The 17935-nt window shown below is 40.7% G+C and overlaps 1 protein-coding gene across 2 annotated transcripts in view; it reads right to left on the reverse strand.

Annotated features, from left to right (window-relative positions):
• Positions 1-15215, reverse strand: part of hspa12b (heat shock protein 12B) — a 36885-nt gene extending 21670 nt beyond the window's left edge. Inside the window, exons 1-7 of one of the 2 annotated variants that reach the window (XM_041218295.1) lie at positions 14690-15215; positions 9682-9750; positions 8881-8990; positions 5796-5920; positions 3484-3670; positions 1805-1909; positions 909-1025 (exon numbers count right to left, since the gene is read on the reverse strand). In XM_041218295.1, coding sequence (XP_041074229.1) covers positions 909-1025; positions 1805-1909; positions 3484-3670; positions 5796-5920; positions 8881-8990; positions 9682-9724 — 687 coding nt within the window. In that variant the 5' untranslated portion in view covers positions 9725-9750; positions 14690-15215. The remainder of the gene's footprint in view (positions 1-908; positions 1026-1804; positions 1910-3483; positions 3671-5795; positions 5921-8880; positions 8991-9681; positions 9751-14689) is intronic. The other variant, XM_041218305.1, reaches the window with a different exon arrangement.
• Between the last annotated feature and the right edge of the window lie 2720 nt (positions 15216-17935).

Here is a 17935-nt window from a genome sequence, read left to right on the forward strand (position 1 = left end):
ATGGCTGAGGGAAAATCAATAAAAATATGTCCGAATTCTAGGACAGCCTTGATTACAATAGGGGTGCTTGCTCAGTAAGTAAATGAAGACTACTACCAGTAGCAAGGAAGGAATAGTAGTAGTTGTACAGCTATGGCCAAAAGTCACCATATAGAATCAACTAATTTTGCTTCATAAACACGAATGAAACCTTCTGATAATGTTATATTAACCTAGGGATTACATACTGCTTTGTAGTTTTCCATATAATTAAAAATGTGATATTTCAAAATCTAACATGAAATATTGTACCACTACGGAAGACTTTGGCGATATCATTTTGTGGTTTTTTTTTTTTTTTTTTTTTTTGTTTAATTATGTCTCAATCTTAACGTTCTAGTTGAGGCTAAAGTTTTGGCCATAGGTGTAGTATTACAGTAGTGTTATTAATAAGCAGCAGTCTGACAGTATCGCATTCTGTTAAAGCTCTGTGTCCTGACTGCAGGATCACAGCAGGGGTGGAGAGGGCTGTCCTTTCCTTCTGCGTTCTACCCTTGAGGGGGAACGCTTCCTCTGTTTGTCTGCCCTCGTCGTCGCTCACACACTCATTACTGAGTTTCTTTTCTCTTTTTACTGAAGGAAATCCAGCTCTGAACAACAACTGCCCTCCCGACGATAAATCTGAGCTCTTGACAAGGTTGGGCTGGAGTCTCCACAGAGTTTGATAACGTGTACAGTAGTTCCTGTCCCTCTGTGTACAAGGATTTTTCTCTATGAGCGAGGGGCATGACGACCATGAAGAAGAAACACTGAAGTGTGTATAGATTGTGTTGTACAGTGAGGAAGCAAGTTATCTGTACCTACAACTAAGATAAGATCTTTGATTTTTTCTTTAAACCCCTGGAAACAAAAATATATCATGCACTCACTAAGTAGGCGGCTTCCCTCATGAACTGCTTGGCTGGCTGTTTCCAGATAGCCGGGACTGTGATCACCCACCTCACAGCATCCTTCTCCAGCATGGACGAGGACTGGTCTTTCAGCTCCTAGTGCACAGTGTGGACAGTGTATCAGAGCAGTCTCCTTCACTGCACGCTCTCGCTAAGCCTCTGTCCATTCACTCTGCACCACACCTACTCTTAGTTGCTCTCTTTTTCATGATTTATTATGACATTGGAATTAATTATTGAAATCATACTTTGAATGTAAATACAGCATTTATTTCAGATGAAAGCAGTGAGCCAAGGCAGTTACACATTTGTATTCCAATGATAAAAGGGCCTACGTGCCCAGTTTCCTTGAAATGCTTGTATCTAATTCAATATATACATTCTTACCTGTTGTCAACTTCCTTTCTCTATGAAGGTCTCTCAATCTCATGTTATAGAAAATCTATAAAGTATATCTTTACGATATCTGTTGCCAAATTGTGTTAAAGAAAGATCTCAGTTTACATGCCTTACTTTGCCTCTTACACTTGTACTTTAGGTCATGTCACCCCAGCAATGTCTTTGGGGGAAGCAAGAGGTTGCTTATTGACAGGAAAGAAGGCATAGAATGGGGTGGAGAGGATTTCACTCTCCAGGTGAAGTGACCCAGTAAAGCATATGACTGGAATACAAATGTTAGCTAATTAATAAAACATAGACATTATTCTGTGGCTACAACATTTGGGAGCTGCGTAGTGAATGGAGTACCATAAATAAGATTGTGATTGGCCCACTCGTTCAGACACTCTTCTAGTTGCCTGTACTCTTATGACAGGGCATGGCACTCTTGCTTGCCTTTCCCCCCAGGATTTGGGCCCCGATGTGGGCTGAGTTACCTTGAGCGCATGCTCTCTGAAGAAGCGCAGGGCGTGTGCGAATACCTCGATAGCTTTCACCCTGCGCCCGTTCATCGCCTCCAGCTCCGTCTCCATGGTCAGGTCCTGCAGAGCAAAGAGGAGTCAAGGTGAGGAATCAGGTGAGAAATAAGGGCGAGACAGGACAAACTGAAGACTTGGAATAATATTTCTGCAAACTTGAAACTTGTTATCCTATCACCATGTTAAGCATACAGACAGACAGATGGACATAAGAATTGCAAGGTGTCTACGTTTTGAATGAGGACCCTAAAAGCTACTAGTTTTGTGTGATACCTTCACTTGTTGAAGATATTTTAAGAAAAAATTATTTCTAAACAGCAACACCCCCACTTCATTGCAATATTAACCTTTGCCAACACTGTCGTGCAGTGCTTCCTATTGCAGGCTGTGGGTACAGGGCTGCCTGGTCTGAGGCATGGTGTGGAGGGGTTTTATCTCAACATAAGTCCGCCCCACCAGTGGGTATGCAGTAAGATGCAGTAGTAATCAGGGAGAACCAAACAAAAGCTAAACTGAAGTTGAGCAGCTTTCAGTTAGTGAGCTGCTGCACGGCAAAGGCACTATAAAATCACTGTGCTGCTGGGTTTTGTAACAATGCAGGGAGTGTTGAAGCACAAGCTGGGCAGGAAACATCTGGGATGGAGTGTCAAAAGGCTAAATTCAAACCACTGCCCCCAGGGAGGAAGCTCTCTCGCTCCCTCCCTCTCCCTCCCCTTCACTCGCTCCCCCCTCTCTGATCTCATTTTGAGGACCATATCCCCATCTATCTATGTGGTTTAAGGTTGATCACTCAATCTGTTGCTCAGCAAGGTGGCTTATTAGTGCGCAGCATAGTGAAAGCACAAGTGTACTAAATATGGAAGAAAGCATGGTGCTCATGTAACGGGTAGTATTGCAGGTTACACTGCGGTTATATCCACCGTTGGATAGTTGAGGTTAAAAGCAATGTATCCACAAATACAATTACGGTATGCGTGATCGCTGGTTCGCGTCCAGCCTCCCGCCCTCTTACATCTACTATCAGAGATGTTTTTGAACTTTTTTAATGTACTTTCAATTCTGTGGTTTATAAAAATGACACGTGTTTATCATTGGAAAAAACACAGGTCAGAATAAAGAGATTTGATACAATCATCATGCCAATATAATTGCAAGACATAGTGCTGACTGTGCTTAGGTTAGGACAGGTTAGAATATATATCTTTCCACTTAAAGGGGAGCAAGCCAAGACATTAGTACATGAAGTGTATGGTAATTATTCTTTTTAAACCCATGTGTTACTCAATATTGTAAGTCAAGTCCAATACTGGTGATAATTGGTTGGGGTCTGGAGTAATTCTGCAGTTTTCCAATGCTTTTCACACTGTCATACTATGCATTTGCCATACTTTGCTATGTTTTTTAAATGTGACTTTACCATGCTTTCACTGTGCTATATTACACTTTGCTATGCTTTTACTATGATAAAGTTTTATCAGGGTTACCCCAGCCTTTATTTAGCATGTAGCACCATGAACGGGCAAGACTGAGAGCTATTTACTCAACATGGCCATTATCACCCAAACTAGTTTGGAGTGCAGCTCGGAGAATCAAGTCCTGTATGCAGTGGAAGCTCGGAGGTGACTGTGCTGGGTTACCGTGGTGCTGTGGATCTTCATCTTGAACTTCTCGAAGTAGAGCCAGTCTCGCGCCTCGTCGGGGTCCAGGTCGTGGTACGAGTCTCTGGCCAGAAAACCAAAGCTGTGGAACCTCTGCTCTGGGGTCAGAAGTAGGGACGTGGGGGTCTTCTGATTGGCTACGCCAGGGTCACCACCCTCCCAGCGTCTAGCACAGGAAACAAAGCAAGATCAATTAATCAGTTAATCAATTAATCAAATAGTCAGCCAATCAATCAAGCAGTCAATCAATTTCATTAAACCAGGTAGAAAACAGCTGATTAAAAGTTCTCATTTACAACGGTTACCTGGCTCAAACTGCAGCAAAGACAATATACAACATAGAATTAGCATCCAAGCAAATAAAATCAATGCTGTTATAACAACGTAATGCAGACATACTGTACAATAGTTACATCACAAACAAAACTGCATTATTAAGTATTATTACAAGTAGTCAATAGTAAGTCTTAATTTGTTCACTGTAAAATGTTAGCAGAGACTAAATTGGTTAATTTTAAAGCATTCCAACTACAGTATCTGCTGCTGAAAACCTAGATGAGAACTGAGACACAGCAGATTATTAAGACTCCTGCTTCAGAGATGATTAACATAGAAATATTTACTTTTTCAATGCGGCTCCCCTAGTATAATGATTTCAGCTATGCTCTTTTCAATGACTGTATGCAGTCTGGTAGCGAGCTTGCACAGAAGAAAAGAGAGCACTTCAACCATCAGAAGTGTAATAAAAGAGATTCTGGAAGTGGGGACGTTTGTCTCTCTCCCCGGGGAGATTTCAACACACTAATCAAGCAGAGGACAGCTGGCTCTTCTCTTAAACTCAGACCTTTGAAATATTTGTGTATGGTTCAAAACTTGTGCTGATCTGCTAGACAAGAGGTACAGCTGCTCAAATATATCTACCTATTACCCACCTACTGCATCACTGCCCTTTATTGCTCTCATTAAATCTAATTACCCCTTGCCCTCACACACAGTTTTGCTTTGTTTATGCCAACTTGTCTTTTGTAAAGATTCTTAATTTGATCAAAGTACAAATACACTTAACAATCAGGAGGACTGAAGATCAATGGCCCAAAAAAGATGTAACAGTTTGATCCGTTCATAGTTTTACTTTGAGTTTATAAGACACACCAAGCTTTTTACCTATACACTGTAACTCATCAAGCTTGTGGTAAAACCTGGAATGGGTGAAACTGCTATGTAATACGAGTCTTCTTTCTATCCCTGGTTCACACTGTCAACCAATTTGCCTCTTTTCACCTGCCCAAGCTATGATGGATGTTACCAACCTACTGAACCCTGATGAGGGTCCATGCAGAGGCATCTGCACTTGGCTCACTGACCAGTAGGGCTCTGCTAAGGTGAACTAGACCATTCAAAAGGTAATGAATTTACTGAAGAGATACTGGTGACCTCCTCCCCCTTATAGGTTTACCACAGTATTTTTGCAATCCCCACCCCCACCCCCATGCTTTTCCGTACTTTCACTGTGCTTTGTTGCACTTTACTGTGCTTTTACCATGGTAGAGTTTCATACGGACCTATACACTGTAATGTTCTAATGTGCTTTTCAAGAAGAAAGCTTTCCTGTTGCTGAGGCCAAAAAGTTACTCTGTTACCCAAAGGTCATATGCCTCGTTCCCACTGCCTTTTCCCAGGTAGCACTGACTGAGGAAGTAGTAGTGCGGCAGTAAAGGTCACATTATCATTTTTATTCTTGTATTCATTTTTTATTTTATCTCAACAATGACCAGCAGTGCGATCGATCCCCTATTGCTGCAGAATTTCTGTCAAACACTTTTACACTTTTAACTGTGCCTGACAGCTGCTCTTGAATGTGGTTTTCCGCTCAGATGATGAGGAGAGCTGAGATTTCTTCTGCGTCTCACAAAGTAACAACTTTGTTGAATTTCTTTGGAACACAGCCTTCTTACAGCCACCATAATTCAAAGCAGTTTGTCTCTATAGAACACGTCTTTGCATTAAGTACTTCCGCACAGCTCAGTTTGTCTGTGTAGCACACGTCTTTTAAGGATGTACCTCCACACAGCTCAGTTTGGCCCTGTTGGGTATGAGATACAAAACTGTACTGTCTGAGGTGTAGCTATAGTGGAAACACCCTCCATCTACACCTCGCCCAGACCGACTAGCTCAGCTATACCTGCGGAAAGGGACTGAAAATGAGGCATAAGAAAGACAAACTGATCCTGGAAAGCAGTGCTTGTTTTGTGTTGAACTGTGAAAACCTGATTGCAGCACACTGTAATCACCTCATCATGTGGATGGCCTCCGGGTCCTGAGTAAAGCTGAAGGCGTAGCCACTGGACGTGGTGCCAAAATCGATAGCCACGACCACGGAGAAGGGATGAGCGCAGACGGACCGGGGAGCACTCCTCTGCAGGGCGAAACACAGTCAGACAGGCATGCAGAACACCAGGGTGCAGAGCATTAGGGTACGGCATGGAATCCAAGAATTATGTTATTACGCAAAGCTTTACATTTCTGGCAGGACACAGCTTAGAATGGGGTGTCTGTTCTACTCATTTCATTTAAAAAAATAAGGTTCAGTGGAAGATTGTAAGACTGGTCCCAGGTAGAAGTGAAGGCCCTTTTCACAAACCGTCAACTTTATGTAAAAAAGATAAAATTAATTACAGATTAATATTCACAATATTTTTGTAGGCTCCTTTAAACTTTGAGGATCTAAAAAGGAAGGGGGGGGGGGGGATTGAAGTAAACTAACTAAATATACCACATACATGTGTTTCTATGTATATAGTATGCGTTGGTGCTTGTGAATTTAGTGTTCTTGAAACTTAGAATTTAGAGCAACACTTTACATTGTGTCTCTAAGTACTGTATTTACAAACCCTAACCCTTTTCTGATACAATGGTATACTAAAAGATTTACACATTGAGTACAGTGTAACTATGCATAATAACATTGAAAATATGTATAAGTGTACATGTATTTACTAAGTAGGTACTGTGTTTAAATATGCAGTAATTAGAGACACTTCATGTAAAGAGTTACAAGCACAAACACCAGACTGGGGTCATAAAACAAACACAACACAAAAATAAATATGTTTCTTTTATGCAGGAACATTTTTGTTTTTTGAGATCACTCTAACACTGTAGTTGAGAATCACACTCTATATAAAACAGAGCCCAACTCCCATGGTTTCTGATCTCTTTTGCAAAGACCACAAAGATGGATAAAGTGCCTGAGATGTGAAAGGTTGAATTCCTGAGTTGCCTTCAGTCTGGAATTAATTTGTAAAGTAATACAGTGATTATAAATAGCCAGCCAAGAAGGTGGGGCAGGAGACTGGAACATGCCTGAACATACTGAATGCATTAATATCAATGTATCACTTAATATCAATACAGTAAAACCTCTGTTATCAGAATTAACTGAGACCATGGGATGTTTGGATAATACATTGCTTGGAAAATCTAATTGTAACTGTGCGTGACAAAAATGGAATGATTCTTGGTGGTAAATCTCCTCCTGACATGTTAGGGTGCTAAGTACAGGGAACAGAGTACCCTGGAAAGGGTAGCCTGACAATTCATTCCCAGGGTTTAAAGGAAGTTGGTCATCTACAAAGGGGGCAGTGCTCCAGTGCACTAACTCATCGACCCGGAAGGGAAACGATGCAGCAGTTGCGGATTGGAGGAGTGGCTACAATCATTTACCAAGGGTTCGTAAGTGATGGTAGAAATAGGGGACGGAGCGACGTGATCTGTTCCTTCGTTTATTGCTGTGTATTGCCTGGGATTATTTGTGGTCACCAGACCAGGATTATAAAAAAATAAACCTCCTTGCACTTTGGATTCTTGTTGTCTGCCTTCCATTGATCACCGCATCACTCCTGCAACTGCACACTGCAAGCCACTTTGCCACACTGTGACACTATTTAAATTACTTTCCCGATCAAGACACCTAACAAATTGGGTATTTGTATAAGGGCAGGTAGCATTCTAAAGTGAACACACACGGCTTGCTTGATATGCTTATGGGGGATAGGGCCATTATGTGGAATATGGAACACGGAAGGGTTTCTGGCGTTGGAATGTGCTGTCAGTGCACTGAAAGAGAAGGTGGTTCCAGCTTGGTTCCTGCAATGCAGACGCCTGTCTTGAGTATTGTTGTAGTGCAGCAGAAGAGCACAGCACTCCCAGACCTGCTGTACTGTCTTCCTGCACTGGGCTGAGAAAATTCTCAGACAGTATCCAGGGTCAGATAGGTGGAGTGAAGGGCTCAGCACACAGGTTTGTGTTGTGGGCAGGCCTAATTTACATGGGGGACTCAGAAGACATGCCCCCACTCATTTTTTCAATGAAGGGGGAAATGCCCCCCTCACATTACAGCAGTACTACAACTTTTACTTTTTCCATAACTTATTCGTATAATCACTTGTGCTGGAAATGGCAATGAACGGAGGCAACATTGGTGCAGGGAGAACGCAGGGTTCCTTTATACTCTTAACAGCAGATATAACATAACATGGGGTTCATTACAAATATATAAAGTGTGTGTGTGTGTGTGTGTGTGTGTGTGTGTGTGTATGTATATATATATATATATATATATATATATATATATATATATATATATATATATATATATATATATATACAACCCCTTTACCTTTAAACACAGAACACACAGTCCTTTACCTTTAAACACAGAACACACAGTCCTGCACTGCTATGTACATTTCTATCAAAACAGGGCAGAAGAGCACAACGCACTGCTAGACAGGTTACCATTGCCTTTCCTCAGGTATAGCTGACCTGGACGCTCTGGGCGAGGTGTAGTTAAAGATAGCTGTCTGCATTCCAGTGTCATTTTGTCACATATAAGTGACTGAGGAATTAGTAGTGCAGCAGTAAAAGGTCACGTTGGATTGTGGGATTGATTGAATATATGCAAACAAGCAAAGATTGACGTTGAACAAACATTTGTGGCTGTTTTTATTTTCGGTCTGTACACAGCTGTTAGTAGTCTTATGAGGTTAGGCAATAAAACAAAAGTTTACAAAACTTGTTACCAAAACAGTTTTTCTTTAGCACACACCTTTTGATGACGTGCTTCTGCACAGCAGAGTCTGGCCCTGTTGGGTATGAGATACAAAACTGTACTGGCTGCCCAGCTCAGCTATACCTGATGAAAAACAATGGACATGAGGCAGAAGGACAACAGAGTTCGGTTTTACTTTACTCCTTTTAGCACCCCTCTGCCTGGCTCCCTGTGTCTCCCCAAGCTAGACCACCTGCACCGCCATACTGGTTTCCATGGTAACTGCCTAGTCGAGGCCCTGCTATAATAAACAAATCTCTGCTTACCGGTGAGAGAGAGGGAGTAAGAGGTGCTATGTTACAGCTGTCATTGAGCAGAGGGGAGTGTGGAGGTGACGGGTTTACTGAACTCTCTCCATCCAGACCTGAAACAAAATCTGGAGACCATTAGTTTAAAAGCCAGTGCATTAACAGTTTGAAGCTGATCAAAACATGCAATTTTCTTCTTGTTTTACCTCTTACCAAAATGTACCACTGTAAACTGGCACAGTATTTTTGCAGTTGCCCATGCCTTTCCCATGGTTATACTATGCATTAACCATAATTTGCTGTGTTTTTAATATGCTTTGCCATACCCCTCTGTCATCTACAATGTTTACTTATCCTTTCACTGAGCTTTATTGTACTTTGCTATGTTTTTACAAAATGAAACTTTTACAGAAGCACTACTTGGAGAGCTAGTTATGCTCCTTCAAGACTAGCCAGTATATTTCATGCATTTTTCTCTCACTTTAAAATATTTGTTTTATACAGAAATATAAACCATCTGGGTAATCACTGCTATTGTACTTATTGTTTCAAATGTGTTTTAAGTTAGAAGCAACCCACAGTGCACAGTGTGTTTCAGGGACAGCATCAGGTAAAAGATCAAAAAGCAACACAATAAAAAAAATGAATGGCAGTCAAACATATAACCAACATCATGAACACTCCATTCTCAGCTCTCCAGCACTGCCACTACCCTGCATCTTAATAACAATGAGCATTTGTCTGAACACTCCATTCTCAGCTCTCCAGCAGTGTCATTACCAATCCACTCATCATTTCACACAAGTTCAGTGTTCTTACCTATCTGAAGGGTGTCCATGCTGGGCTGCAGGGCTGTGGACATGTTGCATCTGCTGATGTTTTTGCAGCCTGCAGAAGAAAAAAAGATGCTCTTCTTAATTGTTTTCAAGCTGCTCCAATGCTAATTCTTATTAATTGTTTTCAAGCTGCTCCAGTGCTAGTCAGCATCAGTCGAGTGGTGATGTCACAGACCAGGAAGTAACCACACACAGCAAGGTACTACAGGGCGAGTTGCAAATGTTCTGTGCCTGAGCCCGATTGCTTGTCAATCACTCAATAGTGCTCAGGCACATTCTACAAGTGAACTGAGTTTGGCATGGGAGGCAATTAACCGTTCCCTGCCAACCTAAAACAACAGGGAAAAAATAAACCTATATTTAAATAATAATAATACAAAATGTACCCCATCACAGGCCGTGATGCAGTTTATTTTAGTACCAATTATAAAGATAAACTGGGGTGTTGATTGTGTCAGGATATAAGATGTACCCAATTACAAAAAAGGTATCACTAACTCACTACATTGCACTGTAATTTTGAGTAATGAATTTACTGCAATGCAGTCATACGTTTACTTTGAATGAATCAGACATTATATCTTTTTTCTACCCTCCAATCTAGCTGAAAAATGCAGACATCATTCAGACAGTTGCTTACCTAAACTTTAGTATCACTGTAGCACTCATTAGCCCAATGCGCAATTTGGTGATTTACGCTGTGGCAAACCAGGGTTTGTCTTGCCACTTTCGGGTCCTGTCAAACACTATCTTTTTGTAAAATAGGGACTCTCCAGACCACAGATAGTTTTTAACAGGGCAGGCCTGTATATTTATTCATTGAACGCAAAACAAAATAAACAAACAAAGGCCTAACTCCTTCTAGGAGTGCTAAACTAAACTTTTCTCAGTTTGTACCTATTACTGGACAGCTACGCTGTTTACCAGAAACAAAACACATACACTTCACAAGGATCACAATGCCTTTTCAGGTCTGACCACACAGGCTTCATTCAGGCCTTAACCTTAATAAAGACCAAACATGCTTCCCTGTTTATATACAAATGCCTGCTTAATTACTGACAGGTTCCTTAATTAAATTAGTGCCAGGTGATTCTTTGTAATTGATATTAAAGTAAACCCAGGACTGCATTTCAGCTGCGTGTGAAGAGCACTAGAATGACATCAGAAAGCAGTTTGTCATTAAAAGATAAGGCATCAAACTGGTGACCAAACACTTAAATAATTTTTTTTTTTAAAGCACTGCACAGTCTGGCACCTAATACTACAGGAACAGCTACACATAAACCTGACCCTGACCTGCAATCACAAATATAGCTTTAAATTAATCCTAACCTTAAAGTCACTATTGGACAGCAAAATTGTCACGCAGACCCCCAGTGGGAAGACTGACATGATATTCTCAATATAACAGATGCAGTTCAAAGTGTGTACGCTCCCAGGGAAACACTCCTCACTGTACTTTTCCTGATTCTGGATTTCATCGCCTTGTTGGCTTGATGCTTGACCTGTACCAGAAGATTTCAGTCTCACTAGCCCTCTGGCTCACTTTCTGCAGCTCTCAGGCTGTGTTGTTCTCTGTCAGGGTTTAATTATCAGATGAAAACAAACAGGAAAGGCTTTCCCAGTGTTTTCTCTGCTGACACTCTGTGCCCCAACTTCTTGAGCCACGTCTCTGTCTGCACTATGAAACCAGTCTGGAAAACTCACTCCGAACTCCAACTGGGCTGCCCACTGCTCCATCTCCATCTTTAGTCTACAGTCTACAAACGGGACATTACACGGCCGTCAAAGATGACCTGTATGCGTCACCTTTTTGTATAATTATTATTTATAAATTAATTAACCAACATCCAACATTTCTCCAACAGTATAACATATTCACAGCCTTTGTATTCAGATTACATCTTCTCTCTCTCTCTCTCTCTCTCTCTCTCTCCTCTCTCTCTCTCTCTCTCTCTCTCTCTCTCTCTCTCTCTCTCTCTCTCTCTCTCTCTCTCTCTCTCTCTCTCTCTCTCTCACACACACACACACACACACACACACACACACACACACACAGGCGAGTCGCGCACAGTCACTCTAATCCAAATTAGGGTCCCAGAGCAACCCTATTAGCGGGGGATGTCTGTTTATTTTAGTATATCTTGCAGGTCAAACACACTAATAGATTTCTGTATAAATTTCATCAATAGAAATAAAATTGTTTTCTGTCTTTAATATAAAATTAATATAATGTATTATATTATTAATATTAATATAAAATATTAATGAACAACAAAAATATGATGAATTTTGTGTGGTTTATGCCCACACCCACTCAGAATTCGCGCTGGTCAATAAAAGCGGAAGTTACATATGAAAAGGTAAACACACATGGCGACTGCCGCTGAAAACATCGAAGATGTTATATTCCAATATGATAATGCCATAACAACTATTTACATGTTTTGTATCCTGATGATGCACACACAGTAATTAAAGTCTCTATATAATTTTAGAAGTGAGTGCCGATATTATGATCGTAGGTAACGGAAATACTGTAACTTACTTAACTGATAACCGGTAACTTTTCTGATAATCAAGATCTTAAAAATTGCATCATAACTTCTTCGTAATCCCTTTGATACTTGGCCTACTTAAAATCCACTGTCTTCCACATGATCACTGCAGCTAGTTTTATCCATTTCATTACTGTATACTGTACTCAGTATGCCCTTTGGCAACAGCCTTGACTTGCAGAAGAGTTGTATTTTTAATTATAAAAAATAAAAAAAGAAGTGCCTTATATTTGGGCGATATGTCGTATATATATATATATATATATATATATATATATATATATATATATATATATATATATATGTATGTTCATTTCCACCACAAAGGATCTATAAAAGTTCAATGTTACTGTAATCAAAAAAAAAAAAAAAACCACAACGTTTGACGTGCACTGAAGATTCTTCAACCTGACTCGTTGCTTGCTTCTAAATCACTGATGAGAAAGTGTGCGCCACAAATGACAGAATTCTTTTGGTGAACGGACTTCGCGATGAAGTCCTCTCTTTTGACTTGTACAAACTCTTTTTCCATGGAAAAGCATGCAGCCGATGCCCTGACAGGCTGGAGTTCGTGCAACCCTCGCACACGTACGTATTCACCATATTATTATTACTATTATTGTTTTTTTTTTTTTATAAATCTCACAAACTTGTAGGCCAGATATACAGGCCGTGAACTGTTTCCCTTTTGAAACATGGTACAAAAAGGTCTTGTTTTTGGTAGGTGTGGTCTGTGATCCACACTAATCACATTTTAGTGGCCTATAAATGATTTTTTTTTTTCTAAAATAATAATGATACACTTTAAGCCAATGTTTCTTAATTTTACTGTGTGTGGTTTTCTCCTTTAATTACAGCATAGCTGGATATTTCTTGTTCTAAAACAAGAGGAAAGTGCTGGAAAGCAGGCTTAACAAACTGCAGGGTTTAGTGAACACCACCTTGCCAGGCCACATTTCACTGAGACTGCTATTGTTATGGGCACCTGATCCCTTTCACTGGCAACTACCTCAGAACTTGCAAACTGTTTACTTATACTGTATTGTACCTCCCATCATTTCTTACCTATTTAATATCTCATTATGTGGGCTGAATTACAACAAACAGCCAAGTTAATTACAAACAAAGTTGTGGTAATAGAAAAAAAGGCTGCAGTAATGGGCTGAACTGGCCTTCTGCAAGTAAAGGACAAGTAACATGTTACCATATCATTGTACCAATGAATAATCCATTGTAAGTCTTGTGCTGCCATTGATGCAGTACAGAATGGTACCACAACCACACTGCCATTTACAAACATGTGGAAAGGAGTGACACGAAGCAAGATCTTGCAATGCTACGAGTTGTTCCTGAGTACTAATCAGCATATTATCTTGCACTGTACGAGTAGTTCCTGAGTAATAATCAGCATATTATCTTGCACTGCTACGAGTGGTTCCTGAGTAACAATCAGCATATTATCTTGCACTGTTATGAGTAATTAATGAGTAATAATCAGCATATTATCTTGCACTGCTACAAGTAGTTCCTGAGTAATAATCAGCATATTATCTTGCACTGCTACAAGTAGTTCCTGAGTAATAATCAACATATTATCTTGCACTGCTTCGAGTAATTCCTGAGTAATAATCAACATATTATCTTGCACTGCTACGAGTGGTTCCTGAGTAATAATCAGCATTTTTATTTTATTTTATTTTATTAATTGTATCTAATAAATGGATTTGTTTTCTTAAAAAAAAAAAAAAAAAAAAGATTGGCTGATACAGAACAGTTGGAGGCTACATTGCAATTTACAGAGATTACATTTAACCACCAGAACCAATTTCACAGACTTTTCCATCCATACATTCAAAACACTCAATTAGAACTCTTAGACAAACTTGGCTTAGTTTCTTCAGTGAAGGAGGCAATAGCAGAAATGTTTGTAAACTTGACTTAGTTTCTTATAGTTAAGAAATCATAAACTTTAAATACTATATGAGATGTATTTCCATCAGAACAGCATCCCCACATGCAAGAGGGTTGTAAATGAAAATAACAAACATTTGAATACAAATACAATGAAAAATAAGACACAATAATCTACAATAAACATAAAATATACATGAATCTAAACTGCTCCCTATTTATATTTTGCTGAGAGGGTAATGACTGAAATATGAAGATGGTTCAGGAATAGTGGACTGAAACCTGGTTCCAGGAGATCAGGAGACCTAGTTTGAGGCAACTTTGATGTATCAAACACCAAATCTCTTCTGTTGTGCCATGCACTGGCCTTAAACATAGTCTCCTGAAACCAAGTTCCAAGCCCATGATTTTATATACTAAGTTCAGGTAATGAATTTGTTTGTAGCACTACCAATGTCCAAACATCCCATTATTTTATTCACACACACAAAAAAAAAAAAAATAATTAATTGGGCTTACCCTTTGTTTAATACTTCAAAACGTCTATAAGCTTTCTGCTTTTGTAGGTCTTTCCAAGTAAGAAAAACAACTGTACTACCTCGAAGATGCTCCACTGCTTCACAAGAATGATAACCCAGTAGCGGGACAAAGCAGAAGCCCAAGAAAAACCAGAAGAATCTGTGACACAGAAAATCTCTAGACTATGCACACAGCTTGATTATTTAATAGGTATTCTTCTTCTTCTTCTTCTTCTTCTTCTTCTTCTTCTTCTTTCTTCTTCTTCTTCTTCTTCTTCTTCTTCTTCTTCTTCTTCTTAATTTCAAGTATTTTTGAATGACTCCTACACCATGGCCTGCGCTTGGGATACTCCCCAGTCAACACTGGAATGTGTAAACCAGAGAGCGAGCAAGAAAGAGAGAGCAAGGGGGAGGGAGAGGGTAGAGGGAGGGAGCATTCACAGCACACACAGAATTTGGAATTGCACTCCAGCTAGCAGCTTGAGCTGGGAGGGGAAGGAGAGTAGAAAGGCAGGATGCCTGTACAGCTGGGGATCAGAGAGGGAGGAGGGGTGTGGCAGAGGGGTTGTGGGGGATACACACTGATAAGGTTGAACTCGTCCACTAACCGAACTAACCCCCCCCCCCCCCCCCCCCCCCCCCCCTGCTCAAATCATTGCTAGGGAAGGTCCTTTTTCCTGTTATTGGTTTATTGTTTTCTAGTCTGGCAGAAAACTTAACCCATACTCCCCTGGGTCCACTGGTCACTGAACAGAGCACTCTTTTACTCTCTAGTGCTGATTTTGCTCTGTACTGTTCTTCCTGTATTGAAGTTGCTTGGCTTACAGTCCCCATTTGAGGGGTCCTCATTGGAAATGTGGACCCTTCTACTCTAGATTGTGTCTGTCTATCTGTCTGTCACACTGGTAAACACCATAACTGCTTTGAGTTTTCACCAATCTTCACACTCCTAGCCTCTTATCGACCTTTCAAATCGCATTTGGGAGTAATCCGACAAACTTCTGATTTTTGTAAAATTTTCAAACCAATAATGTCGCCCAGGATTATGTGGGCCCCTGTGACAGAGATTTAATAATTCTTGGTGTTAGATCACCCTCCTGACCTCCTGACCCTCCTGACCTATGTAAAAGGAACACAGTACCCTTAATCAAATGGCATGACACTTTATTCCCTAGGATAGGTGGAAGTCGTTCATTTAAGAAGGGGACTGAGCTACATCACCCAAGCTCAATGACTCAGATGGGAGACGGCTTGGCATTCGAGGATTGGAGGAGCAGATGCATTCGTTAGCCTATTCATTAGGGTATAATAAGTGTAAGTGATCTGGTCCTTGCTAAATGGTTAGTGTTTTAACCTACAAGGAGTCCGTCCTGCCGTATTGTGAACCCTGAGTTTTGTCTTGTGTCTGTTAGTGTTTGTTAATAGAGTACCAGTAGCATGATCTGGAGCTGTAGTGAAAGCCAGCATAAACCCGGACATCACTTTCACCCCTGCATTTCACAGAGAACTGTAATACACCACAATCACTTATTCACTATCACTAAGAACTGTTTGTGTTTTAAACTGGACTTTTAGGTTGTGGGTCAAACCCGTGGGTTTTTACAAATTTAGTGATAAATGCTGCTGTACTCACTTCCATCATTTATTATTTATAGGTGTTCGCCATAAGGCTTTGGACATTGCTAATTAATTTAATAAACACCCATGCACCTGGAAATCATTGTATGTCGGTTTTTGTATCTGTTCTACACTGCACGCATCTGTAATCACTCACCACCTTGCCATAGCCCCCTACATGTGTGTGAAAAGGTTCTTATATCCTATGGTCGCCTTACTCCGCATAACCACACATGCCAGTGAGTCTCTCTGTGACAGGATGTGCAAAATTGTGTAATAATGCAAGGTCCAGACCAAAGGTTTCTTTCCCAAAAACTGTCCGTGTTTACTGAATTTACAAAACTCTGTCAACCTGTTGGGACTGGGCCACCCCCAGACTAATTTGGGAGGCATCAGTCTGGAGAATTAACTCTTTACTTTAATCTGGTGAAATCAGAGTGGGAGATTCACAGAGGCATTTCTTAATCATATCAAATGCCCCCCAGACTTTTAGGTGAGATCTACCAGGGGGTTGACTAGGGTGGCATACTTGGGGATAAAACGGCGATAATAGCTGGTTAACCCCAGTAGTGATCTCACTTGTGACTTAGTTCTCAGGATCTCAGACTCTACCGGCCACTACCCATAATGTAGTCAAGATACTGGGTCTCTTGTTTGCCAAATGCACACTTGTCCAGCTTGGCTGATAGCCCTACCTCCCTTAGAGACTGTAGGATGGCTGAGAGTCTAATAATATGCTTCTTCAAGGTGGAGCTAAAAATGACCACATCATCGATGCACATGGTGAAAGGTGGCTGGAGCTCCATGCAGCCCAAAGGGTATGGTCCAGAAATGGAACAAGCCATCTGGGGTAGAGAAAGCAGTTTTTTCTCTTGAGCTCTGAGTGAGTGGAAAATCCTCTTCAAAACTATCACATGCTATAAATAGGGCCTCCCTCTCATTTCAGGGTTTTAGCAAGTTAATGTGATAAATTTTGGTATTATTTCAGCGATTGGGTTGTCTGATTTCATAATTCACGTTACCAATTCCTCATATCACCTCATAGGGCCCCTGCCACTTAGCATACAGCTTAGATTCTGATGTGGGAAGTACCAACAGTACTATATCACCTGGCCAAAAAGTCCGAATTCGTGCTTGTTTGTTGTACTGTTGCTCCTGGCGATGCTGAGCTACTTTTAGGTTTTCGTGCGCCAAACGACCAACCAATGTTAGGTGGTCTCGTAACATGATTACATACGTGACTATGTTTCTGGAAGTTTTTGTTTGCTCCACCCACCCTTCTTTCACAAGATCAAGGATACCCCGTGGTTGCCTCCCATACAGTAATTCAAAGGGAGAGAACCTGGTTGAGCTCTGAGGCACCTCTCTCGCTGCAAACATCAGGTAGGGGAGGAGCTTAGCCCAATGTTTCTGCTCTTGGTTGACAAACCGCTTCAGCATCTCTTTTAAGGTCTGATTAAAACATTCCACCAAACCATCCGTCTGCGGGTGGTAAACAGAGGTTGGAATGGACTTAATTTGCAACAATTTATATAATTCCTTCAAACACTGGGACATGAAGTTCGTTCCATGATCAGTGAGGATTTCTTTTGGAATTCCTACTCTCGCTATAATCTGTACTAATTCACGA

The sequence above is a fragment of the Polyodon spathula genome, chromosome 2 (assembly GCF_017654505.1).
Source record: "Polyodon spathula isolate WHYD16114869_AA chromosome 2, ASM1765450v1, whole genome shotgun sequence".
Classification (NCBI taxonomy): domain Eukaryota; kingdom Metazoa; phylum Chordata; class Actinopteri; order Acipenseriformes; family Polyodontidae; genus Polyodon; species Polyodon spathula.